This window comes from Aspergillus multicolor (assembly GCF_047715735.1).
Source record: "Aspergillus multicolor strain CBS 133.54 unplaced genomic scaffold BDW74scaffold_21, whole genome shotgun sequence".
Classification (NCBI taxonomy): domain Eukaryota; kingdom Fungi; phylum Ascomycota; class Eurotiomycetes; order Eurotiales; family Aspergillaceae; genus Aspergillus; species Aspergillus multicolor.
In genome coordinates this window covers 218,368-244,631 of record NW_027395972.1, presented here as the reverse complement: position 1 = coordinate 244,631, position 26,264 = coordinate 218,368, and the positions used below count along the sequence as shown (strand labels likewise).

At 52.6% G+C, this 26,264-nt stretch overlaps 8 protein-coding genes across 8 annotated transcripts; 2 read left to right on the top strand and 6 right to left on the bottom strand.

Annotated features, from left to right (window-relative positions):
- The first annotated feature begins 13 nt into the window (after positions 1-13).
- On the top strand, positions 14-3,526 carry BDW74DRAFT_157202 (SH3 domain protein). Its single transcript, XM_073725101.1, has 2 exons — positions 14-132; positions 329-3,526. Exons 1-2 carry the CDS (start codon positions 70-72, stop codon positions 2,987-2,989), a joined length of 2,724 nt encoding a protein of 907 aa, XP_073581696.1. The 5' UTR covers positions 14-69; the 3' UTR covers positions 2,990-3,526.
- Positions 3,527-3,753: 227 nt separating this feature from the next.
- On the bottom strand, positions 3,754-5,543 carry BDW74DRAFT_157201 (annexin). The gene is made up of 2 exons (XM_073725100.1): positions 5,498-5,543; positions 3,754-5,443 (listed from the first exon to the last, which is right to left on the bottom strand). The coding sequence occupies exons 1-2, from the start codon at positions 5,520-5,522 to the stop codon at positions 4,074-4,076; spliced, it is 1,395 nt and encodes a 464-aa protein (XP_073581695.1). The 5' UTR covers positions 5,523-5,543; the 3' UTR covers positions 3,754-4,073.
- A 622-nt stretch (positions 5,544-6,165) lies between these two features.
- BDW74DRAFT_180259 (uncharacterized protein) lies at positions 6,166-9,389 on the bottom strand (the record flags this gene model as incomplete). The annotated part of the gene is made up of 4 exons (XM_073729697.1): positions 6,166-7,423; positions 7,517-7,730; positions 7,777-8,403; positions 8,459-9,389. 4 exons carry the CDS (start codon positions 9,387-9,389, stop codon positions 6,166-6,168), a joined length of 3,030 nt encoding a protein of 1,009 aa, XP_073581694.1.
- Positions 9,390-9,992: 603 nt separating this feature from the next.
- Positions 9,993-10,253, top strand: BDW74DRAFT_157197 (uncharacterized protein). The gene has a single exon (XM_073725099.1). It carries the CDS (start codon positions 10,009-10,011, stop codon positions 10,237-10,239), a length of 231 nt encoding a protein of 76 aa, XP_073581693.1. The 5' UTR covers positions 9,993-10,008; the 3' UTR covers positions 10,240-10,253.
- Positions 10,254-11,406, bottom strand: BDW74DRAFT_157195 (histone H4). The gene has a single exon (XM_073725098.1). The coding sequence runs from the start codon at positions 10,847-10,849 to the stop codon at positions 10,529-10,531; it is 321 nt and encodes a 106-aa protein (XP_073581692.1). The 5' UTR covers positions 10,850-11,406; the 3' UTR covers positions 10,254-10,528.
- A 571-nt stretch (positions 11,407-11,977) lies between these two features.
- Positions 11,978-14,885, bottom strand: BDW74DRAFT_55152 (protein phosphatase regulator GAC1). Its single transcript, XM_073733137.1, has one exon. The coding sequence runs from the start codon at positions 14,322-14,324 to the stop codon at positions 12,267-12,269; it is 2,058 nt and encodes a 685-aa protein (XP_073581691.1). The 5' UTR covers positions 14,325-14,885; the 3' UTR covers positions 11,978-12,266.
- A 1,178-nt stretch (positions 14,886-16,063) lies between these two features.
- Positions 16,064-16,861, bottom strand: BDW74DRAFT_55154 (uncharacterized protein). Its single transcript, XM_073733138.1, has one exon. It carries the CDS (start codon positions 16,747-16,749, stop codon positions 16,171-16,173), a length of 579 nt encoding a protein of 192 aa, XP_073581690.1. The 5' UTR covers positions 16,750-16,861; the 3' UTR covers positions 16,064-16,170.
- A 6,352-nt stretch (positions 16,862-23,213) lies between these two features.
- On the bottom strand, positions 23,214-25,913 carry BDW74DRAFT_55262 (beta-N-acetylhexosaminidase). Its single transcript, XM_073733139.1, has one exon. The coding sequence runs from the start codon at positions 25,710-25,712 to the stop codon at positions 23,556-23,558; it is 2,157 nt and encodes a 718-aa protein (XP_073581689.1). The 5' UTR covers positions 25,713-25,913; the 3' UTR covers positions 23,214-23,555.
- Between the last annotated feature and the right edge of the window lie 351 nt (positions 25,914-26,264).

The window sequence follows — 26,264 nt, the reverse complement described above, 5'->3', positions numbered from 1 at the left end:
CAACCACGGTTCTCTTCGCTGCCCCGATCTCTCTCACTCGCTTCCACTCTTGTTCTAACCGTTTTCTCCATGTCGACGGAGCCTCAGGGTGGCCCTGGATTAGGGGACCTCGAAAAAGAACTGACTTGCTCGGTAGGTATGCCCCTCTGAGCCTCCTGCCTCGGGTCTCGACAACCGCGGGGCGGGTGCCGGATTCCAGACTTGCTATCGTGCAGGCTATCGCTGCCCTTGTATCTATCAAGCAGCGATAACCCTAGTCGCAATAAAGACCCTTGTGCTTGGGGACTTACGATTTTCAATCGAGGCCACTCACTGACCGCTGTGCTAGATTTGCACAGATTTGCTGTTTCAACCGCTCACGCTCCTCGATTGCCTTCATACATTCTGCGGATCCTGCCTGAAAGAATGGTTCTATACACAAGCATCCCGTCGATCGTCCCGATCTACTCCTCGATTCACCTGCCCGTCATGCCGCGCCAACGTTCGCGAGACTCGACCGAATGCCACCGTGACGACACTCCTGGATATGGTCCTGACCGCTAATCCCGAGCGTGCCAAGCCAGCCGCCGAAAAAGCAGAGATAGAGCAACGGTATAAGCACGGGGAGTCAGTATTTCCGGCTCTGTCGTCTCCGGGAAATAGCTCTGCTGGGTCCGACGAAGAAGACCGGAGAATATTGGAGGAGGTTCGTCAGCTGAGTCTTCAGGACAGCCGGAGTCAGACAAGGGCGACAGGCCAGCGGTCACGGCAGTCTTCCCGAGCGCGGCGAGCGGAGTCTACGGACATCAATGGACAACGAGAGGATGGTCGCTCTCGGCGACGGCGAGAGGAGGAGCGTGCAGCACGGCGAGATCGCGGGGTTCGAGCAGCTGGACGGCCAGAGAATGCTAGGGAGCGGTCGAGGAGAATTGAGCACCAATCAAGCCTACGATCGTTGTTAAGCTTATCGGATACGGAATCTATGGAGGAGGAGATTTTACGGCAAATTTTCGAGGAGGGATTGCTGGATAATATCGACCTAGATAATTTGGAGCCCGGACAGGAAGAAGAGCTCAGCGAGCGCATTGCTGATGCTTATCGCCGACGACACATGTTACGCACCCGCTCTCAGCGACGGCAAGATACACCAGGGCAAAACCAAACGCAAAGGCAACCTCATTCCCGCTCGCATTCCATGCAAAGATCGCAAGAACCTGCCAACAGCCCCGCGACTCCGAGGTCACCACTGCTCGAACCGCCTGTATCGCGCCCAGGGCCTTCGAACCACCAGAGACGTCTCTCTGAGCAAGGAAGCAACCGGCGGAGAAGAACGTCTCCGGTTCCCTACAGCCCGGCTTCATCATCAGATGTTACGCTTAGTCCTGCTCTTCGAACATCAAGTGACATAATCCCCGACCGTCCCCGAAACTCCCATTCACGCCCTCCGCCATCTGGGTTTGCCGCGACGCGGTCCCAACGTGCTAACTCCTCCGGCCATAGCGTCCCTCACATATTGATTGGTGACCGAAATAGGGCGTCTAGTCATAGTCGTACTAGATCCTCTATTGACTATCCGAGGTTGACTTCCTCTGCAGCACGAAACCCTCCGGATAGTCCAAGATCTCTACGACCGCGTAACGGCACGTCCGAATTATCGACAAACAGTTCTGTTGTGGCTGAAGTCGACGGCTCACGTTCTCGGCCGTCCTCATCTCGCTCAAATACGTTGGCGCAGTCTGCCAACTCGTTCCTCGAACCGAGCATCTCATGCGATCGCTGTGGCAAGGCTAATCTTCAATATGACCTCCATATGACCTGCTCGCAGTGCAAAGATGGCGGTTACCAGCTTTGTCTCAGATGCTATCGCCTTGGCCGAGGTTGTTTGGATTGGAAGGGATTTGAGACTTCGACCCGGGCTGAATTTGGGAGGACGAGGGCGTCTTCGGCAAGCACGACAGAGTCTCAACACGTTTTACAGTCTTCCAAATATTCACGCCCTTCAGAGACTGCTCTTCGATTTGTGCGAGACGATAAAGAGACAACTAGCGACGATCCCGCCAGCAGATTGCAGCAAGGGCTCTTCTGCGATATATGCCAGTCTTCCGCCAATGAGCTCTTATGGACCTGCAGTCAATGCAACCAAGGGGATTGGGGATTCTGTAACAAATGCGTGAACAAGGGCAGATGCTGCACGCACCCGCTACTCCCAATCTGTCGTACAGATCGTGCCCCTCGAGATCAGTCCACCGTTGGTAGCAGCATTAGTAACCTCAGTGTTCTGACTATCTCGACTCGATGTGATGCCTGCTCTTGCCAGGTCCCCACCTCAACCCTGCGGTTCCACTGCCTTCGATGCAATGACGGCGATTACGACCTCTGCGCCAACTGCTACCTGAAATTCGTTGCGACCTCGAAGATTCGCAAGGAAAATGGTCTCAACGGATGGCGACGCTGTCTGAAGGGCCACCGCATGATCGTTGTCGGGTTCGAAAGTTACCCGGAAGGGCACCGCCGAGTTATCGCGCGAAATCTCGTCGGTGGTAACGCCTTGAAGGACAAATATCTCCCGCCAACATCATCTCCTGTCCAGGCCGTCGGTACGCCCACTTCGGAGATTCCGACCACCGTAGGCGACTGGAGTTGGAAAGAGGGATCCGAGCGGCGGAAGAAGACCTCCCGTATCCGGTCTGCGTGGAATAATGACCGTGACCGCACGCCAGCCTCCGAACCGGGCACTCCTTCCTCACTGAATCATGGCCAGCCGCAAAGTCCCAGCACGGCAAACTCAGCCTCCCATCGCTTCCCGCCAGATGGCGGCGTCGGCCTCATCGTCCACGCATTGTGGTCCTGGTACCCAGAGGAAGGCGTCCACGACGAACTCATGTTCCCGCGTGGCGCGGAAATCACCGAAGCAGAGAACATCAACGACGACTGGTACTGGGGCTGCTATGCGGGAATGATGGGATTATTCCCTGGCTCGCACGTTTCCGTGGCCGGGGAGATTGTTTGATACAGAGTTCAGCACATTTTCTTTTGTATATATGCTTACGGTGGCTCTCGTCGTTGCTACTTAGCTAGTTCTCTTTTCTGCTATTTCTTTCATCTACTTATGTATAAGCCCTGCATGGCATGGAATAGCATAGCCTCTAGCTGCATTTGCATTGCATGCCCGCACACGAGGACCACGCCGCCATGATACGATCTACTTACTGCATTTGCATTGCATGTGATATGACAATAATGACATGACATGACATGATACCTTGTGTGCTTATCTTCTTGCATGAACGTCCTTCTTTCTTTCTATGTACGCAGTAACAGGCTTCTATTATTGTTCTTGCAGCAGTTTCCTGGATCTCCCTTACATGCCGGCAGGTAGTAGGTAGTAGATAGTAAGTAACGCCACTGACACTGCACTGCGTTCTCACAGAATATTGGATATCAGAGTGTGGCGGACTCAGAGTAGCATGGCTATGCACTCCATACAACTGGTTTTTAGCTAGTGGCGAGTTTGTTCTGGAAAATAGGCCCAATCAGCTCTCTTTCCGATTTCGGTTCACTGCTACCTATAGTTGATGATGTATGACGTCATATCCTATCTAACGCTACGGAGTATGGACTGTTATGAAGAGACATATTGGGCACCGATATTCTTACTTCTAATAATAGGCCAATAGATGCAGTTCGTTCATGGTCATGACTCATGGACAAGGCGTTGGGGAACTTATTCAGTTCTAGTCTCGGTCAGAACGAGAATGAAACGGGCCGGCTTACGGAGTATAAAGTCATAGTGATTGCTATTGGCCACTGAGGTACAACAACCAGGAAATCAAGGAGAGATAACACAGCACATTAAGTTCATTATTGCAGTGTTGGTATCTAGTCGTAAGCATAACTCCAAGACAGCATAGCTATAGCTATGGCTAAGATAAAACCGCCTACCCAACCCAACCCAAGGCATCGCAATAGTAGAGATAAAGATAACACACGACAGAAGAAAGCGTCAAGGTATGAAAGTCATTGATCATGACCGGCATCAAGCATCAAGCATTAAAAACCTCAACCCCGAGAGGGAAGACGAGACAATGATAAGCTCACTCCAACATGGCAACAAGCAACCTCTGATAATCCCCGCTCGTTTCACCCTTGACCCTCTTAACAAGATCCTGCTTGTACTTATGCTGGTACGCGGCCTTCACATTCGACAAATGCTGGCGGTCCCAATGAACACGCACAGCCCGTACAACGAGCCTCTCATCCTTCGTCCCAATGCCCTTCATGCATTCCTCCAGGAGAACAGCGTCGCGCATCGCCGGGTCTAATGCTGTCCGGAGCATATGCAGCAGAGCGTCCTTCATGTGGCCGGAGAATTGCTTTTCGAGATGGGCTTCGAGGGGGGTATGGTAGCGTGCGGTGAAAGTTTGGTTCAGAGCCTGGAGTTCCCGGTTCGAGCTGCGGGCGAAGATGGCGCAGACTTCATCGGCGTTGTTGACGACTCGGGCGGCTGTGGCGCCGTGGATGTTCTGCGCTTCGGACTCAATGGTGCGTTGATCGATGAAGGCGCCTTCTTCGTGGCGTGCGGCGCGGAGGACGTGGGCGAAGAGGTTCTTGGTCTTGAAGGAGAGGTCGTCTTCGACGTCGCGATCGAGAGAGCGGCGGTAGGTCCGTTCGTAGGAGACCTTGATGGCGTTCAGATCTGCGTTTGAGCGGCCGAGCAGAACGTCGTTCAGGAGCCACTCCTTCGTGCCGATACCCTGTACGGCCTCGCGGGCCAACGCGGTGTCATGCATAAGCGGGCCATCGATGATAGCGAGGAGGCCCTGGCGGAAATAGCTGCTTGTTTCGGATTTGACGTCGCTGTAGAGGTCGCGGCGGAGGTGCGAAGAGTATGTTGCGCGTACGGCGGCGATCTGGAGCGGGTCGAGCCTAGCCAGAGCCTGGATGAGTGCCTTCTCATCCGTTCCGAAGCCCTTCATGGCTTTTCGAAGCACGTCGGCGTGATGGCGGAAATCACCAGGGGCTACCTGTCCCGGGGCATAGCCTAATGAGGGCATCGATGGGGCGGGCGGAGGAGGGGCACCGTAATTCTGTCCGTAACCCTGTGGAGGTCCCTGCGGAGGCGGTTGGAAGTGCTGAGGGTGTTGCGGAGGTTGAGGCGAGTGTGGTTGTGGCGGATATGGGCCTTGCGCATTGTATGCAAAGTTTGGCTGGTTCGACTGATGGTATCCTTGCCCGGGAGGTGGCCCGGGAGGTCCGTGACCACCAGGAGAGTGGTATCCAGGGCCAGTTTGCGCGTATTGGGGTTGCTGTCGGTGGTCGTATGGGTTTGAAGGGGGACCTGGCGGTTGTTGATATGGGCCTGGAGATCCGAAGCCATGCTGGTTAGGCTGAGGAGGCCCGTAACCAGGTTGAGGCCCGTTTTGTTGAAATCCGGGGTAACCACCCTGCGGAGGGGGATATTGCTCTGAAGACAAAACATTAGCTTTTAGAGGACCACGAACGCAATGCTAGAACTCACGATTTGGTGGATACTGATAGGACATGATCGCAACGAGAGGTACTGCGTAGTTTGATGGAGAGAATAAGAACGACGAAGGAAAGAGGACCTGCAGATATATAAGGTGTTTGGATGCAAACAGAAACCATGACATAGCCCCCAGTAGAGGGGCATGACGAATTAGGCTTGGCGTTGTGTCCCTATGGCTCGCCTTCTTAGGGCCCACCAATGACAAGCTGAGATTGGCTGAGGCGCAGCACTAGCGTAAGGCTGAGTGTGGCAGTGGGATCATCAGCTCACTTTCCCCTTCCAGCGGTTCCTGGCCCATCAGTTCGTCTGTCGGAGCAAATTATTAATGGGGAGTTTTAGTCTACGGAGAATATCATCTCTAATTCAACCTTGCCGGTCTCCAGACCCGCTCGGCTGTACGGAGTATCGCTGCGGTGCTCACTGGCAAATTTCATCCATGGTTCGTACTGTGGCTATACACCAACGCAGGGTACACTGAAGTCTCCTCCGCGGAGTAATTGTAATAGCAGCCGACTCTTGCGAAGTCTTCTCTCTTCGAGGTGAACTGCGAAGTACTGCGGGGTCTTTAAATGGCTATTAGCTGGGAAAAAGCCAAGACGGTATTCCCCATTTGCGTGGCTTCGTTGGTTCTGGCGGCTTTGGAGACCTTTGCGACTCCGTTAATGCCGCCAGCTTCTGCACAAGCGACTTAGTTCGCTCATCCTCCGAGCCCAAAATCCTTTCGTAGCTTCGTCTCGAGCTCGTTCATACATCTTCTCCGCCTCTGCCCCTCTCTTCCGGCTGACCAAGAAGTCCCCAAACCCGCTCACCACACTGAGCGTACACATATGATCGGGTCCCAGCGTCCTCTCATGCCCGCGCAATGCCCTCTCCCACATGTCTTCTGCTGCTTCATATTTTTCTCGCTGCTCATAAACCCAGGCGATGCAGTACATCTTACTCAACATTGCGGGGTGCTCTGGCCCTAATATCTTCTCCAGACCCATTGACCGTTCAAACATCTCTTCCGCCTCTTCCATACGGCCCTGTGCTTTGTAGACTTGGGCCATATTCTCCATTGCATACAAGGTCCAGATGTGGTAAGGGCCAAGCGCTTTCATCTTTCCGTCAAGTGCTGTCCGACACGTCGACTCCGCCATGTCCAGCAGCCCACGCTGTATATATATCATTGCGAGGGCGTCAACACTGTCGAGCGCCGCTACGTGATCCGGCCCGTATAGTTTGACGTGGGCTAACCAAGCTCGTTGGTACATATCCTCCGCTAGTACTAACAGTTCGCTGCGATGGCAAACGCGTCTAAGACTAGTCATTAGGCGCGGGAGGATTTGATGGTCGGGTTGCAGGAACGTGATGCCAGATATGGCGAGCTTATATGCCTCCTGGCTTTCCTCCAACCTCGATTGGGCATCATAGATATGTCCGAGGCGGTGGTATGTGCACAGCACATAGTAGTTCGATTCGAAGTCCGGTCCTAGTTCCTTCTGACTGTCTGACAGGACCCAGTTATAGATCTTCTCCGCGTCAACCAATTTGCACTGACCAGCGTATAGGTCACCAATACACTGGAGTGAAGTCCAGAACAAGGGTTTGTCTGCAAATAGAACGGACTGTAGCCTGCCAAGCACATAACTAGCATGAGGGAGCAATCGATGTTGAAGCACCAAGGACTCGTAGCTGTCGTTCGCTGGAATCATGTATACGATCGTTACTAGGGCTAACCCGTTCAAGCGTGATGCTTGTGCTCCATCAAGGCATTCTGATATAGATAGACACCAATCTCGCACGACTGGATGCATGGTGTAGCTGTCGTGTTGCAGTTTCACACCGACGAAAGAGAATCCAATAAGAGTTCTCATTTTTGATTTGAAAGCGAGTTCATCTAACATCACAGGATCAAACCACTCCGGCCGATCTGGACTATTAGTGCCGTATCTCAACAGCTCAAACCAGGTGTCCTGATTGTCAAAGTGTGCGAGGATCAGCAGAAGCTCCGCTGCTTCTGGGTCTCACCTTTTGATTTCCTCATATGAAACGGCCCATGTCTGTGGTATGTTTCCTTGTTCGTACTGTCGGACAGAGCCGGATTGTGATTGCAGGTTATGCCACGATTCTCGGTAATACTGTAGGTATCTGTCTAAGCTCGTTCCCGTCTCACGTATAAACGACCCTGCAAGAGTGATCGCCAGTGGCAGGCCATCAAGATGTTCGACAAGGTCGGCGACGTCTGCACTAGTTAGAAACACGACGCTCAATGCACAAAATGTAATCACCTCTATTGATGTCCTTTGCATGATCGGCTTCCTGGCTAGATATACCAGTGCTTTGTAGAAGAAGCTGAGTAGCGTAAGTTTGATCCAACTTCTGGAGAGGAAATGATTTTCCTAGCTCACTCAACTTTAAGAGCCGAGAGGTTATGAGACTGGAGCCGTGGTCGGCTGCGGGAAAGAACTTTCCAACATCATATCCACCGTCTGTCCCAGGCGAGTATTGATCGACGTTATCAAAGATAAAAAGCCAGCTGGTGTTGTCTGACAGGGCCAGCCACTCTAAGACTTGTGAAGCATTCCCCCTGACTTCGTCTTCGTTTCTGGCTGTTATGTTCGAATCCTGGCCTGGTAGCTTCGATAGGGCGGAGCTCAGAGATTGGAGTAGTGTCTCACGGCTCTTGCCATTCAGCCACAGGACGGCACTGAAATCGTTCTTGTGAGCGCGCGCGAAACGCATGGCCAGTTGGGTCTTGCCCATGCCGCCCAGTCCATGCACGACTGCCACCTTCTGGGACCTCTGGCTTGAAGGTCGTAAGTACTGCCAAAGCTGCTCAAGCTCATCATCTCGTCCGATAAAGTTCGCTGCTGCAGAAAGAGCATTGACATCAAACGACACGTGGTATTTGCGCTCTAAAAGATTCCATTAGAGATATTGTCGACAGTAACAATATGGACGTATCTTGACCAAGCCGGGCAACGGAGGTATGTAGAAGAAGTTCTTTGGCATATGCTGCTGCCACTGCTGATGCGTACCCCTGCCATTGATCATTTTTGTGGGAATCTGCATAGTAACAGATGCCACGAACAACAATCGAGGGGAGATTGTCCATTATACCGGCTGCTTCCATCTCAATGCAATAAGCACCCAGCTTCCATCCCAGTTCGTCCCGCAAGTTGCTGTTTTTGACCACCTGGTTCGCGGAAGCAATCAAGCCGTAGTGCACAGCGGGTCCGCGATGCTTCCGTGGAGGTCGGGACACGGCCCTTGATGCATCACAGTCGATGCAGGTTGGTGACTTTGAGTCGGGATGGTCGTAGTCAGAACGATACAAGCGATCCTCTATAGCTGGACGAGTAAAAACAGACTTGCCCTCCAGTCCGGCGCAGAACTCCATGAATTTGGCGCCATGATTGATGTGGTTCGCCTGCAGCTTTGACAAGGCAGTCAAAAGAATCTGGGGTGGGCGACTAAACATCCCAGTGGCCTGAAATTGCTCGCCTTTCAAGACTTTCCCAAAGTCATATTCGATGACTCCCCCATGTCCGTTTGTTGGTTTGCTAACCACAATATCTCCAAGGCGAATATCTGCACTTCCAGGCACTGCGCCGCCGATGCCAACCATGAGTCCAAAACGTACTGAGCGGAAAGTGGACAGCAGCTGAACAACTACTGAGCTAGCCGAGACAGTGCCGTACTTACTGCTAGGTAGACAGGCAATGACAACATCATGCTCTCCAATCCGTCCGAGCGAGTAGGCGTTATGATCATTTGACTGTACCGGCAAGGGCTCGTGTATCTCATCCAGCATCGCTTCCGCAGCAGCCGCCTCCACGGGTATCGCACAGATCCAGGCTACTGTGTAATCATCATGCGAACGGCGAATTTTGGGCGCCATGTCAATAGATCACCAGCTCCGTCCACACGGAAACATACCGTATACTCGCCGGGGTCAGGGAGAGATGGAGAACGAAGGCCTGAGGGTATGATGTGACCAGAAGGCAGAGACGCAAGGCTGGTTTGAGAATGCAGTTTGTGCAACCAAGCGAAGATAACAGCATTGAGGCTGTGGCCCGTAAGCGCCTGAAAGGAGTTGTATGCAAGCTGCCTAGTCAAAGAACTCAGCGCTAAACCAAGCACCGCTATAGGGCCAGCGCATCAAGCACTCAGCAACTAATTAGAAGCCATCTCAAAACGCAACAGCCCCTCAAACCCTGCTAAACGCGCCATAACGCGACGCAAGTAGGCGCTAGGAACTAGCACTTTTCGCTCGCAGCACACCGTTGACGACGGCTGGTCGATGCCTGGACTTGCAAGCCTAGCTCAGGAAATGATCTAACCAGAAGCTCAAGCGAAAAATTGACCTAGCTCAAACCTAGCAGCGTCAGGGTGAAAGAGATCAGACATGGTGAGGGTGGGATGAAGCGAAGGCTTTTTGTTGATTTTCCTGTGACAAATTGTAAGTCTTAATGTTGCCTTGTCAGTATATCCACGTTGATACCATATTGCTTCGCAGCATGCCTTGCATACCACAAAGCCCTCGGAAGTCAAATGGGTATCGATGGAGGGAAGAAAACTCGAGATTGATGGAGGTGGGACTGCTTTGGGTGAGCGGTTTGCTTTCCTTACCTCAGTCGCGGTATGGGGGCCTGCTGGCCGCGTCGAAGAACTCGCTCCTTCCTCTCCATTGCCAACTTCGTGTACTACGGCCTCAGAATCCCAGCTTACGCGTCTACAAGAATTCTTGAATCGATCAAGAGAAAGATATTGATGGCCAGTCCTCACCAAATCATATATCCCAGCCTCAGGCAACTGAACAGGAGACAAGTGACAATTTCTTTCGCAGTAAAACATCGAGCGAATCAATTCAGTTCAGTCCGTGATTTGTATGTGTACGTGAAAGATAAGTAAAGCACCGTCCCGCAGTATTCCCAAGCACCGACCGAAAGATAACACCCATTCCGAAACCCAGATTCCCATTGTAAGATAAAAACGCGAGAGTGAAACTTGAAATGTAGAGAGGTAGTGGAAGGCAACCTAGCCACCGAAACCGTAGAGGGTACGACCCTGGCGCTTGAGGGCGTAGACGACGTCGAGCGAAGTGACGGTCTTGCGCTTGGCGTGCTCGGTGTAGGTGACGGCGTCACGGATGACGGACTCGAGGAAGGACTTGAGGACACCGCGGGTCTCTTCGTAGATCATGGCGGAGATACGCTTGACACCGCCACGGCGCGCGAGGCGACGAATAGCGGGCTTGGTGATACCCTGGATGTTGTCACGAAGGATCTTGCGATGACGCTTGGCGCCTCCCTTGCCGAGACCCTTTCCACCTTTTCCCCCTGGATGATGTGTTAGCATATACAGATGTACTTAGTACTTATGAAGAAGCGTGGAGGTTAAGGTAGGTTGGTGGTGATGGGTTGACGTCACGTGTCTGCGACGCAGCACGACCGCGTCTGCCATTCAACACGACAACCATCCAGGAAAGAACAAATGCGATGAGATGTAAAGATACTTACGTCCAGACATGATGAAGATGTGTTAAGTAGATGGATAAGCTTGTTTTGAGGATGAAAAGTGATGGAGGTTGGTGGTGGTTTCGATGGAGAGGTGGTGGCGGTTGATGAGAGTACAGAAAGAGGGGAAAGGAAGAACAAACGTTCAGGGGAGCGAGAGAGGGGGTTTAAATAATGAGCGGTAGGCGAGGGTGATTTGAGCTTGATTTCCATCAGTGAATGACTAATAGGCCATGGTCGCAAGGAGAGAGAGTCAAAAAGCAACGTCAAGCGCTGATTGGCGGGTGGGGGCAGAGAAAAAGGGCGTTATGAACGACTGCTTTCCAGGCGGTTCTGATGTGGTGCGGGACTGCGGCGGCTGTTGCGAGCGCGGGAGCGGGAGCGGAAGGTCACGTGACTCGGGCATCGGCCATCCCCATCTCAGATCCACATACATCCACCACTCAATCAACCTTTAATGGAGGATCTACTATTTACTGGAATGTACAAAGGCTTTGAGTGGAAATGGTAGAAACGAATTGATTCAAGGCTGTCTGTTGTCTGTACTGATGCGTCTGTTGCATCTGATATGATCCCAAAACTCCCGCGATATGAACCGTAAATACAGCTGAAGGACCGAACACTCCCCGAACAAAACGCAAAAAACTAAAGAATGGACAAAACCTCCTAACGCCATGCATGAAACACAAATCGACAGACTAAATTAACACCGGAGTTGGGCTTTTGAGCGTGTAATGAGCCTCCTTAGAAAAAGCACGCCGTTGAGAAAGCCGACTGGCCAAATGCATCCACAGCGAAACAAAGCGAGCTTTGAATCATGCTAAAAGAATGAAGGAAACAATCCACGATACCATGATCATGAGAAGACAGATCATATGACATAATTGCGTTGGCTGCAACTAGACATGGCATCATGATGGACGTCTAGAATGTTGCAAACCATCTCGTAAGACATGAATAAAAGTAAACAATACAATAGGCAAAGACTGGCGCCTCGCGGTTTATGGTGCATCGCAGAGGTTCTAGCCGAATGCTCAACAGAAATTAAACGTAAACCTGCATAAAAATGAAGCGAGGCGCGCTAACGAGAGCTGTTTTGCCTGCACTCAAGCAGCATCCAGCTCCCGACGTAGACAACGATACGGATGCGGTTTAGCAAGAAAATTAATGTGGAAAAATCGACGGATCCGAACCGGGCCGTTGCAGAATAGCATGATTCGTCCCCTCGTAAATGAAGCGGAAAGAACAAAGTGTAGAGTTTACCCGCTAATCATCGCGGGCGTTTGTGTTTCTTTGAAAAGCCGGTCTTGCATGGGCTCGAAGTAGTTATACGAGTAGGTCGGCGGAGACGCTGGTAAGCTCCGTGAGCCTTCTGCACTTTCCTTCGAGGCAAAGCTTGGTGGCGACGGCGGCGAAGAGGAACTGGTCGTGGGCGTAGTGTCGTTGACCTTAGGTGGGCGAGTGATCTTCGGAGAAGAAGCCGGGGAACCGTAAAAGCAGTATCGATCCACGAGTTCTCTGTACACAGGGGACTCGCGGTTGGGCTTGCCGGAAAGCATCGAAGAAGGCTTCTCTGGAGTTGACTGTGCGATCTGCAAGACAGGGGGCGATGTACTTCGTGTTTCAGACCGCGGGACAGGAGCCCCGGACTTGGCTCGAGTGGTCAACATGGTGCGATCATGTTCTGGCTTTGTACGCATCACGGCAGACAATGATGATTCGAAGTCATAGCGATTACCGAATACCTGATGGGGCTGCTTATCGCGGCGGATAGGAACGGGGCTCTCTGAATCATGATGGACATCATCATCGTCATCATGTTTTTCCTTCCGATTGTTGAGAGGAGGACCGAACGAGATGTAACGATGCATGTCAGAGAAATCCTTCAGAGAGGATGGCATCGAGAGCGGGCGGCTACCGGACCCAGTGAAGCTCCTGCTGCGAGGCAAGTTAGGCCGAGGGCGTGCTCGAGGTAGCTCTCGGTTTTGTGCCTTCGGCTTGGGGATTTTGGTGAAGTTCACTTGATAGTCCCTCGTCTCGTTGTTATCCCAAAACTCTTGACCGTCCACGTTATAACGGATACAGACAAACATGGTTTTCTTATCGAGATTTGTTTGCTCATCCAGCCTAATGTTGAACATGAATCGGTCATAACCATCGTGCAACTGCTTTTGCCGAGCATCATGGCTGTACGCAGCTGTCACCTCCGAGGTGGTTCTCCAATTGTCGAATGTGAAGCGGGCTGCAACATGCTTTTGGAAAGCAAGGTTAGCAACCACTACCAAACCGACCAAGGAGTGCTTGTCTGTCGAAAGAAATAGGCGCTCAAGGCGAACACGGGGATGGGGATGAGAAGGAGGTTTGTGAGGAAAGTTTGATAGCCGTAGTCCCCATTCGAAGGACGGGCCGGACGGTTCAGCATGAAACGGATATTCGCCGTCCGCATCCATATCCTCCACAGGTGAAGATCCAGCACTGACAGCTTGGGGCTTGTCAAGCTGCAAGAAATGACGGATATGCTCTAACTGAGCATCGAAATGGACTGCCTTTGAATATGTCGGTGTCCCGGGCATGCTTGACGGTCGTCGACGAGCCGAGGATGGGCGTAACGCTGGTCTGACAAGCTCTCCAGACTTCTTGCGCACCATCGGTGATCTTGGTTCAATCTCGACATCCCGGTCACTATCTTCTGGTGAGCTGGTGACAGCCTCCTCTTGCTTTCGATGAATTGAGTTCTTAACAAAGGACCGAGAGCGAGAAACCAAGCGGCTATCCTTGGTCAGAGAAGGGCGGCGAGGTCTACTGGCGCCGACCCCCGCCTGCTCCGCTGGTTTTGTTGCAGGCATGTCCCCCGATGGCTCGCCGGAAGGTTGTCTCTCAGGAGACGACGTTCGTCTTTGCTCGATTGACCTCACAGCTGCCTCCAATTCCTCCAACTGTAACACATCCCTCGCCGGGCTACCCGACTCTTCATCACTGGAGCTTTGCCCAGACTCTGGGGGCGAGAGAAGGGCTCCAGGTGGGATCGGTCCCTCGTTAACAGGCGAAGGTGATTGCCTTACACTAGCATAGACATCTGTGTTCCGAGCTTGTTCCCGGCTGTTGTCAGGTACCGGAAAGACAAACGACTTGCTGTTGGATGGGGACCGCCGGTGTCGACGGACATAGGAAGCGGAAGAGTAGGACGGGGGGAGGTTTAAATTGTCTGCATCAGGGTCGGCCACGGTGGGTGAGCTTGGAGAAGGAGGAGTGCTAAGGTCAGAGTGTTCAATGTGCAGCGAAGAAGGCGACGTCTTCAACGGCGCAGTGTATGGCATCCGGCCGGTCTTGTGTGCAGAGGAACACAAGCAGCGGGTGACGGCAAGAGATATGGAGAGAAGGAGAAGCGCTAATTGAAATGAGGTGTTATGGAGTAATCAAGAGATCAACGGAGATCAGGCGACGTGTCTGTAAATAAGCTCTAGTTCTTGAGTTAGCTGATTATCAATCGCGGCATGGGTTGCACGAAGCGACGGACGGTGGCGGCGGTTTCGAATGCTCACAGATGTACACGCAGGGTTTAAGCAACAGAAGCGAAGCAATAAAGCACTGGATCCATCCATGGAGGTAAGCCTTGAAGCTTCAATGGAGCAGTGAAGGTCCGGTGGTCCGAATGAAACAGGAAGTCGTGACGGAGGCCTCTCGCAGGCCAGGAAACGCAGGCAGCTGAGAAGGGACAGGTACCACGACACGACGCCTGTCACACCACGCAGAAGCAGGGAAAGGTAAAGTGAAGCTCAACGAGGACGGTGGAAAGTGGCCGGTGCGACGGTTGAAGCGGCAGAGCACAGGAAAGGCGCTGGGAGCGAATAAACCATACCTTTCATATACGACATCAGAACATTAGAGCCCAGGAGGATCAGGCGAGGCGGAACGCGGCGGAAGAGACAAGAAAGTAAGAAGAAAGGAAGAAAGAGGCAGGAAGCGAAGAAAGGAGATCAGTCAATCAACCTTGGTAGTGGTGGTGATGACGGGATAGATAAGAAGCCAGTGCAAATCAGGGCACGGGCGACGAGGGAAGCGTAGATAAAAGAACCAGACCCAGGGATCCAGGCAGAGGAGTGGAGAGGAGAGGAGAGGAGAGGAGAGGAGAGGTAGGAGGATGGCGTTTTGTAGCAGGTATATAGAATGGAATAGATTAGGGTAGGAGGGATAATGATTAATGGGGGCAATTAATAGCAGAATTAATGGCTTGATATAATAATATGCAATAATCGTCATTTGGTGGTAGTATAAGAGACTAAACCTGCCAGTCACCACTTGGACCCGCCCGAAGGAGAGCTGCATGCACGCATTGACGCTGGGCGGTTGATGATAAGGCAAATGCGAAATGCGAATCCGGAGAGGATCTGACCGGCGGGCAACGAAATTTCTCATCTCGAGCTCGTGAGGGGCAAATCTCACAGCCCATTATCAGCGCCATCCATGGTCGCATTGGCCTCATGGGAGCTTTCAAGCCAGTCTAGAATGCCGTGTCTAATTCTTGGAGCTGTCAAGGTATGGAACGCTACTGCTGGGTTTCTTTGATCGCTTCCCGCGCACCAGTGCCAAGCAAGGCACTCCCACGGCAGCTCCGGATGATCGCTACGAACAAGATTACCTGATGACGATGGCCGATGGCCGGTCAGTGAAATTTTGATATTTTTTTCGGCGGCTGGATTGATACTAGCCAACCTAAAATAGGCGATCGAACGGTCTGGGACGGTGGGACGATCCCCCCCATGAAGCCATCCAACGCCCCCGGGCCCCCAACGCCGCGGCCTAGTGGTCAAGCCCAGGCCTGCCTGTACCACCACGGTATCATTTCGCCTCCCGATCGCACGATCCAACTGCACGTTGAGCTGAGCGCAGAAAACTCTGATATGCTCCCGTTTGACTTTTCTTTTACTGTGCGAAACTCCTCGGAGCATTCGCTATTCGCCGGCTGGCTGACTAGCGAGCTTACCCCCAGCCATGCAAAACCTTGGAAGCCCAGCGGTGAGTCTGAGAGGCTTGGAATAAATTCCGAAGTCGCTCTAGAATAGCAAAGGGAGACATGGGAAAATCTCTAACGACTCGGAGTACATCTCGTTTCTCTCTCCTCGCGCACATGGCGTGGAGGAGGTTGAGGCCGCCAGATGATCTTCATGGCTGCATCTCCGGACTCGCGGAGTATTCTGGCTGGTCCACTCCGAGTCTGGAGTCTGCAATGCATGTCTGGGAACAATGAGGGCTAACCAGGTCTGTACTAGAGCCTCGGAGTCTATAACCGCAATCAAGGCAGCGGTGCATTGACCGTTCCAAGTTTTTTCTCGACTCTTTGTTAAGGCACTTTTTGCTTTTTCGACCCGCCTCTCCCCTGAGCGCGACTGGGAATAGCATCATCTCGCACCGGGCTTTCCTCATGGCAGTTTGCAGGCACCGGGCGATCTTGCGAAGCATCAAAGCACGAGAAAGTGACCCCGAGCCCAATGGTCGCTCTGATTGACAGGAGATAAGCTGTTCCATACTCTCCTCCATCCCCTCTTTTCCCCCTCCCCCCTTTCCTCCCTCCCGAACCAGCCGGACGTCTGGACAGTCCAAGGATTCTCGAGCAGGCGTCATGACAGGAGGGTCCTGTTTGAGATAACCGTGGGCTCTGTTGAGTCTCCACCCCTCGACCCACTGGCACCTCCAGAATCTCAGACTAAAGGCGTCTAGACCTTTTTCCTTAGCGCTCCCCATCCAACCACAGCCCTGTCCGGGGATGATGAGCTTCCGAATATTTATTTATCTATCAGCTCCGGCATCGCTCGGACTAGGAATTGTGATACCTGTGAGAGATATACATCGTCTGTCTCAAGTCAGATATACACTGTACGGCATGTTTTGGTAGAAAACTGTCAATGTAGCAAGAGGAAACCGCTCAGGGTTCTCAGCTCAGCCTCCTGCGATAGACGTTCGCAGCGATGCAAAGCCTTCAAGTGAAGGATCACGTTGGAGAGTCGGCAATCGTCATCAACTCGGAAAGGAATGTTGGATTCCTTTATCTCTGGGACTCAATGGCATCAGGAAGCACTTGCGCTGCAGAAACGGGGCTCCTCTCGTGGGGTGCGGGCTACGGGGTATTTGAGAACGGATCAGCAGTTCTTCATACTGTTCTAGGCGCAGATAAAGGATGTACTCCATATGTGACGGCATAGAGAATGCGCCGCGATCTCGAGGGTTGTTGGGGAGTGAAGTTACCCCAGGTCTGCCTGAGATCTGAGCTTCATGGCTCGGTTGGATGAAGAATCCGCTGGCGCATCAGGCTTATCTACCCTTGCTAGGGATTTCCCCATAGATACCGGCATTGTGAAGTCAATCTAGTGATCTAGATACCAACGCTGATCTCCTCGATTTGAGGCCAGGAACGTAACTGTCTCAGCGACATCAAGGGCGCCTCTTTCTTCCAAGGAAACGGGGATGGGTGACGTCATGAACTAGCCCCTCAACGGCTTCCCTCCGGACGACGTACGACACAACACGAACTCTCCTCCACTCAACACCATGGACTGACCCATGAGACCTGCACAGACCACCACTCGCATTGGCAATAGCACACTGCTGCTGGCCAATTGCTGCCTCCCAAACTATCCTCAGAAAAGCATTGATTGACGGCGAAGAGGGCGTGCATCCCGCTTGGCTTTTGAGCGGACAATCTATATGGCTGCTAAACCGATTGCGGCCTGTCGGTGATTCGCTGCGAGCAGCTGCAAGCACAGGCATGAAGAAGATTTACTCTAGGACTGCCGACCGTGGATACTCCGTATGGTTGATTTACCAACCCAAAGATTCTGCAGTTTTATCAGGGGAGCATTGTCAAGCTGTCGGCGATCTGCTTACTTCTCAATCTCGACTCTTCAGCCGGCAGTGAGCGAACGAATAAATCCAACCGCACCATCCCCGTGGCTCAGTCTAGCAAGGAACCCCCATTGTGGTCCTTATTCTCCCGTACCTGCCGTGTAACAGCAAAGAGCCTAGCACTCGGTCATATATCAGCACTCACTACTCCGTACGCTGTGGAAGTTGGATATCTACCCGGACGTAGTCGAAACGAATCACAATATATTTGGCGCAAGAAGGATGTCAGAACCGAGCTCTCACCGACCCGTCTCGGCGTCTAGGGACCCAGTAAGAGACGAAATTCTCTCTTCCTCTACTGCACCGTTTTATGCTGGAACTCGGAGGACGGATTGGTTTCGAAATCGATGCATGGCTCGTGCGGTTTGCTGCAAGGTTACTCGTCACAATGTCAATCAAAGCCCGGGCGCTTGTCTCACGTATGCCACTCTTATCAGGCTGCTAATTCATCCTCTGCGACCCGGTTGACCCCCGCCGAACTGGAGATACGGAGTACTCCATAGTAGCAATCGTTCCCCTGGATAGTGGCACAGCATTGTATTTGCCACTGAGGAATCAATTTGCTAATTAGCTGGCATTCAATGCTACCTACACAAGGAAGTGACCCACATCTAATTAACACCCATCGCACCTCGCCAAAGTAAGTTTTATTATTGCCTTGCCGGTGGCTGAGCGAAGAAGACCATTATCAGTTCTGTCGCAGTTCGATCAATCATCGATGCATATTCGCCGGCTGTTGGCGGCATCCTCGGCCAATCAGGGCCGTCGCCCTACTCGATGAGGCCAGAGGACAGGGAAGACGCTCATCGAGCCCATGCATCCCTACCTCTTAATACCGGCACTATTGCATCGGCTACTGGCGCCCGGCCACCCTGGTCCTAGTAGGATACTATCTCGTCCTTATGAAAATCATTGTTCTTGCCTCCAAAATGCTTACGCGATCAAATCAAGGTTATCTAGGACTGCCATTTGAAGTGCTGGTGAGCTTGAAGTGCTCTCAAACATTAAGACAAATGACTAATAGTTGATGTTTTAGGGCTGTGAAACCTACGATCCTGGAAGACGGCCAATATACCCCTTGAAACTCATCGCCCTCAGTCTCGCGCTTTGCTCAACGATGGATCCCTGTCATGTTCAGTTTCTGCGTTGTCAGAACCCATCTCCTGACACTCAGCACGGACCAGATAGTCGCTTATCGATAACTCCCGACACTAAAGTCTCGACAATCTCATGAAGGCAGCCCAGGTGAACGACCACAGCGCTTGGGAGGTTTATTGGTTGTGATATCCCTGCCTCGATGCTTCCAGATCAACAGCGCCCAGTCTTGGAGGCATCTCTTCGGATTACCTCTTCCGGTCCGGGTTTGCCATCAAGGTCGCTGCTTTTACTGCTGGCTGTATGCTGAAGAGGCGGTCAGTTAAACTTTTTGATGCTAAAGTCTATTCTTTAGATTGGAGTTCGTCTACTGAGAGGTCGAAGTCGAAGGATTGTATGGATGACCTGTTGAGCATCATCTGGTAGAGACAGTGCTGGAGCCTGGAGGTGCCATGCAATCCTTCCTGACATCGGAGATGAATCAATATCGAGGAAGGGCCCGTCCCATTAGCGTCGCTCGGACGGTGGTAGCTGCGGAGTAGATGATGCTATTTTCCATTTCGACGATGTAGCGGAACCCCATGGGGAGGGTGTTGTCGCGTGCATATGGCATCTATAAGCTTATCAGGACTCAACAGGCGAAGTGATAAGATGGCTGAGAGATGCAATCAGCCCTATAAGCCCAATAGCGCTTGGCTACGATCGCGAAATGGTAAGCCGGGCGAGTGGTTAAAGCGAGAGTCTCAAGAGGAGATGTAGCAGTCCCTGAGAGATCTCTTGATGAAAATCGCCTGGTCGAACCTCAATCACCATCTCATTACTTTGTTGTTTTGGTCTCCACCATACAGTCCGCTTTTTGGACAGACATCCCCACAAATCCCTGATCCACCTGCCATCGTCCACTCTCCGCAGCCAAAGCAGGGACTCTAGGACCTAGGTACTCCTACATGCTCCGCTCTCCAACTCGCAAAGTCTATATCTGCCACTGCGGTAAAGACTCAAACCGAACCAATCGAGACAACCCGACCGAGGGATGGAGATCATCCTCAGCGCTCTCCAATAATCTGCTCAAGACGCCCGCCGGCGCACCTCAGTTTGAAACAAACTTCGACCTCGATGCAAAGCATCTGCGAGCTCCAGAGCACACTACCCCTCTATTCTGTCTGCTTAATGGTCGGAATACTAAGTTAGCCGCTGGAGCTTTTGCAACCGTGCGAATAGGAGCTGCAACACTAACAGTCCCTCTCGGCCGCTAGAGCACAGAATCAAAGCTATAATGCTATAATTGTATCCCGGACAGCCATGGCGCTCAACGGCCGCGTCCGGCCAGATTGAGATATTGGGAGGGGGCAGCGACAAGACGCTAGAAAGCAGACATTGCAGTCCAGACCGCGCCAGCCCGTGCGGTTGCAGCTCATGGCGCATTGGCAGTGGAGCTCGAAGCTTACGGGCCTATTTTAGTGTCGCGAACTGACATTTACATGCAGCCACTGCACGCAAGCGCAGCCCGGTGAGGCCAAAGCTCGATAGTGGTCGTCGATAACGGCGCCGCAAGACGCTACTCATGCAATGTACATGCCAGCCCACGGACCCAGCATAGCATTCATCTTCATCGAGGGTGCGGAGTCGGGTTCGATGAGACTGCACAGCGTTGCAGTTGCGCCACAGCCTCGGTGAGGAATTACGGCGCACAAGGGCTTCGTTCTGAATCATCCTGGACTATACGGACTATAAGATAATACTCAAGCGGATCAACCGGATCTTCAGTGCTTCACACTGCAGCGCATTGCAAATCCAGCCAACCTGCCTCATACTATTGGACTGGACTGCCACTTGCCACCCCTCATCGTCATTACTCCGGATTGTTAATGCAGCAGCGCAGCGTCAAGCACAGCACTCCGAGCTTCGGCCTCATTAAACACATCTAAGGAGAAGACCCTCTTAAAACTCAGATCGCCTCCTCTAAACTTTATTACCCGAGATATCTGATATTTTATGCCCTCCATCAGCTTGCGCTTGACGCCGCTATCGACAACACGACTGCCACCGCCACTAACTAGAACACCCTATCTCTGCTAGCTGGCACACTGGCGCTGGCGCTCAACACCCAGATAGCGCCGGGCGGGACGCGACACAGATCTGAGCGCGATCAACCCCTCTTCCTTTCCTCTTCACAAGTAAGCCCGTGCTCGTGCTTGTTGCCTTGGTCTTGCGTGTGTGGTCCGGACGTGGCGAAGCCGCGAAGCACGAAGCACATGAATGCCGACATCCGTCGATGAGATGGCCAATTTGACGGACCGCCATGGCGTCTTGTGAATAGCTTCCCGATCGAGAGTTCTCCGTTTCGATGAGACAAAGATAGCCCCGGTCCCTCTATGAGCTGGAGGCACAGGCGGGGTACATACGCGCTGCACTCCCTGCGTCTATGATACAACTTGGCTTGCTATACCCATGGAGTGGAGGCGTATACATGGCTTGCGCTTGCGGGGTAGATAACGACTAATCGTGCAGCGTTACACGTCTCGATGAGCTTGAGCTCAACTTATACGAGTTATAGCTATATCATCAGCAAAAGTACTATGATTGTTCGATGGTCTGTCGATGACTTTCTCCGAGGCTGGCTGGCAAAATGTTCCCCTCTCCAGTGTTCGATGAAGATGCCAGACCATCAGAGTGAGAGGGAAGGGAGACCAGGCCCGCCCTCAAGACTCACTGTCGAGGGGCAGACAGCAATGTCCGTCAACCTGTCTTCGCTTCTCGAAAGATGGTTTCATCTTCAGAATACGGAAGGAAGGCGCTGTTCATCAACCGCGCTTACCTCCCATGGACACCATTACTCCACCAAAATCATCCTTCGATGTCTTGCCGTTGTAGAGGTGCAGCATAGATTTCACTATCTCCTAGCATCACTACAGAACGACTATTGAGTAAACGGGTAACCAGCGAGGTGAAGATATGCTGCCACTCATGGGTCCACATCGACCTAGGCACTGCCAACTACTCTTTTGTCTCTGAGCCGGCGCCCTTGCTTCTAGACTGCAAACACGGAATCGCAAGAACGGCGTTTACACGAGCCAAAAAGTTGCTTCTCGTCCTGAGCCTTTCTGTGCATTTCTGGTGCTGAAAATATCGGGGAATACCGATCGCTTCTCGCCGCCTTGTACACTGACTGTGGGCTCAATAAATATTTCAATTTCGTGGACGTATTCCCGAACTGCGAGTTGCCCAAGGCAGCCGAGCCATTTTCGTCTTTAGGTTAGGTGAGCTTCACTCATTCGGCCGAGTCCGATTCTTCTCGGTCCGGCCTTTGTCTAGGCAGTCGGGAATCATACCATTCTATCTCGCCATCTCACTACCTTGCCACATCAGCATCAGCATCAGCTTACCGACTTCATCGCCCAAGCAGCTTACCACATCAGGCCTCCTGCTTCACACTCTGGTCCGTATACCTCCACCCAGGTCCACTCGTACTAACATCTGAGCAATAGTGACATAGTGCCAGCGACGACCTCCGAGATCCCTTCCCACTCTACCCTACGGCTACAGTATGGTGGCGATACCATCCAGGCGCCAGTCACGTACGGTTAGTTTTGGGATCGAGTTGTCTCCTTCCGAGCGATGGGCGCTGGCACAAGGGTACAATGGCGAGAAGAGACCGGAGAAAGGCTAGGAAGGTAGGCAGATTTAGACGGTGCCCGCAGAGCCGGTGGGTTGTTGGATGGTCTTGCTTGGACGTACGCGTACACGTACACGCACACGTTCGAAAACGGTTGGTGGAATTTGGCGGTTGGGAAGATATTCGGGGTTTCATGAAACGAGGGCATGGAACCCCTGGGTATCATATGTGCTGGCTCGTTTCTTCCATCCATGGTGGCCACACCTACCACAGTAGAGAAGATTCAGTTTTGAGCAACGGGTCATAGGTCTTTACTGAAGATTTCAGGCGGCTGCTGGTTGAGTAGTAGCGAGTATGGCATTGCGACTACTAAGAAGGGAGGGAAGGAAGGGAAGTAGGGAAGGTGGAAAAACCGTAGAGCATGGACGTCCCTGTTCATGGCATTTGGTAGATCTCTATATGGGATTCTATCTTACAAGTCAACACAATCCGGATAGTGGACTGATAGGCAGATCCTTGGGATAAGTGGCCCAATACTAATGGAAACCAACGATTATTCGTCCGGTGTCTAAAAGCCTTCACCCACTTGTATAGATCCTACGAATTCTCCTCGGTAATCTCTTGGTAGTTTAGCTCCCAGCAGCTCAGTTAAAATACATTTTAGACTAGCACAAGCCGTTGTGTTCGCGGGCTCAGAGAATTACGGTCCATGGCGGATAGGCCTTCAATACATAATAGAGAAGCCAGTCCGTTTCCTTTAGCAGATGTTACCATTTTCCATAGTAGCACAGCACACCGCTGCCGCCGTAGCTCTCCAACCCCCCCGTGGCGGCACTGTCCAGATCATCAGCCTTCATGCCCTATTACTGCCTCGATGTTTACAGCGACGGCGACGGCGACAATGGCCCGAATCTCTAATTTAATTCCCAAAGCCATTTCAGCCCTCCAGCTCCAAACTCACCAGCCCAAGACCCCTGACATCCTCAAGCGGCGCCACAAACGCCATCTGGCTCCAACTGAACTCTGTATTCCGGCCCCCGTACACAAACACCTCGAACCGGCCTGCCAGATGCCCATCAAGCCAGGCAACAGCGCCATGCACGACGTCCGTGGAGATGGTGATGGTTACCGGTTCCGACTCAGAGGCGTCGATAGTAACAGGCTCATGCGTTGAGGTTGTGTTCACCCAGATCCGGCCGGGATGGCTGGGGTCGAGAGTCAGGGCGTCTTGCGGCGTGACAGAGCGGAGGGGGTAGATGTAGCCGTCTTCCGTGAAAGAGAGGGTTCCGTCGGCGTTGAGGGAGAGGGTGTTGTCGTCGCTTAAGAGCGTGAAGGGGCCGGTGGTTGTTAGAGTGAGGGTGTAGTTCAAGCCTTTGCTGCCTTTGCCGAGGTTGACGGTGTCGTTGGAGGAAGGGGGGCGGGTCCAGGAGATAAGAGGGCCTTCACTGTTCTCAGGGACGGATATGACACGGTCGAGATTCTGAGCCGGTGCCAGGGGTGAAAAGAAGTCGATGCTGGCGTCTAGTGTCTCGGTTTGGACTTCTGGTCCGCGGGTACCACTCCATGCACGAGCGCCAACTAGGGCAATGCCCCTGCGCATAGCGTAGTACGTCTCCAGCTTTGTTGATGCGTCTGGGCCGTTGTCGTTCCATGCGGCCATAGTGGCACCTTTGAGGAGCGGCTCGTCAGGTTTTGGCTGTTCTGTCGTGTTGGCATTGTTGAAATCAGCGGGTGTCCACTGCCATCCGGGCTGGTCTGCAAAATTAAGGATCCGCGATTCGTTGAAGAATCGCGGATAGGGCGCTGGAAGGATAGGCATATGGTCGTTCTTGATGCTCGTGTATGCCCACCAGTCCTGGGAGTTGATGATATTGTGACCCTTGTCGATGAGCTCGAGAGGGTCGGACTGACCGTATTGCCAGTGCTGGACGGTGATGTCGGGGCTTATGCGGAGACTTTTGTCTTTTGGCTCTTCCATGGGTGTGCCCCAGATACGAATGCTTTTGCCCGTGGTCGAGTTGATGAATTCGGCCATCTCGTTGACGAATCCGATGTAGTCGTCTGCTAAGGTAGCGTCGTACTCGTCTGCACCGACATGTACCTCCTTGACGTCGAACCAGGGTAGAAACTCGGCCCAGATCCGTTTAATGGTTGGGATAGTATCTGGATGGGAGAGATTGAGCAGATCTCGCTTCTCGAGTGCAAGCTCGGGCTTCCACTTCGTCACATAGAGACAATGGCCCGGGGCCTCAATCTCCGGAACCACAGCAACGCCTCGTCGCGCGCAGTGGCTCTGCATGTCGGCATAGTCTTCTCGCGAGAGGGTTTCATTTTCGCGGCCATGAAGAATACCCAACAAGGACTCATCCTCCGGCAGGAGACTGAAATGTGAGTAGACATCCTGCCACGTCTCATTGCGGCCACGGTTAAGCGGGTAGTTGTCGCTAAGGTGGTAGTGGAATTCGTTCATCTTGAAGAATGAGGCGTAGCTGCACATCTCCTTGATAAACTCCTTGGTGTACCACTTCCGCCCGGCATCAAACATATACCCACGAGTGGCATAAGCTGGGGCATCCGACACCCGGCCAGCAGGCAGCGTATGGTTCCCGACGAGAAGCATCTGGAGGACAGTCCGGGTTCCCCACCACATACCTCTTGCACCGGTGCCGCCTATAAAAACGGCTGAGGGCGAGATACCGAGCTCGTAACCCTCAGATGTAGACTTGCCGTTTTCATAGACCATGGACGAGTCATCGCCCGTGAAAGCGCCTAAAAGGACGGCGCCATTTGCGTCGGCAGGGTCTGGCAGTGACTCGACTGTCTCGAGAGACCATTCTACGCCGGTAGTGAGGCTGAGGTCTTCCAGAAAGACCTTAGCGAAGTCATGGCTGCTCGGTGGGATGAGAGTCAGCCCATCCGTACCCTTCAAGGAGGCAAAGCTCGCGTCGATGTAGATCTTCTTGGAGCTGGCTGCTAAGTCCCAAACTTCGTTCGTGTCCCATTTACTGGCGTCGGGCACTGGCGGTAGAATCTGGAGAGGTGATCCAAGTGCCACCATGTACAGCAGAGCTGCGATGATCCATGTGCCCGCCATGATGCCGGAGGTGGCCGTTTGGATGGCTGGTGAGCGTGCAGATTGGGGTCGAGAGGTGCCATTGTTTTGTCACGTGCATGGTTGGAATGTTGGAGTATCCCTGCAGGACAAGGTATGATCAGCCTGACCTAAGTCAATGATGATAAGAGAAGCAGTTGAGAAGAGGAGAAAGAGAAGAAGAGAGAGAAGCGAGGAGGCAACCATCGCCGAAACTAAGTGGGGCGTGTCTTGGAGCACTGTGATCGTCTTGGTCTCCCGCAATTATAATGTTCAGCTGTGAGTACTACATAGCAGATATACAATGGCTAGATTCAGTTAGGCACTCCAACCAAGTGCTTTTTCATTTTATTACACCCAGTGTGGTGGTGCCTCTGAAGCCAGATGGCCGATTCGTAAAGATCGTGCCAAGACTGGCGATAGAGCCATGTCTTTCTCGCTCCGAACAACAGTGACCCCAAGGGATCCAAGATGCTTGTTATGACAGTCAAGTCTTCTGGGTAGCATTAGGATCACCGCATTCAGAGAGAACAGCCCTCCGCCAGAACAAGCAAA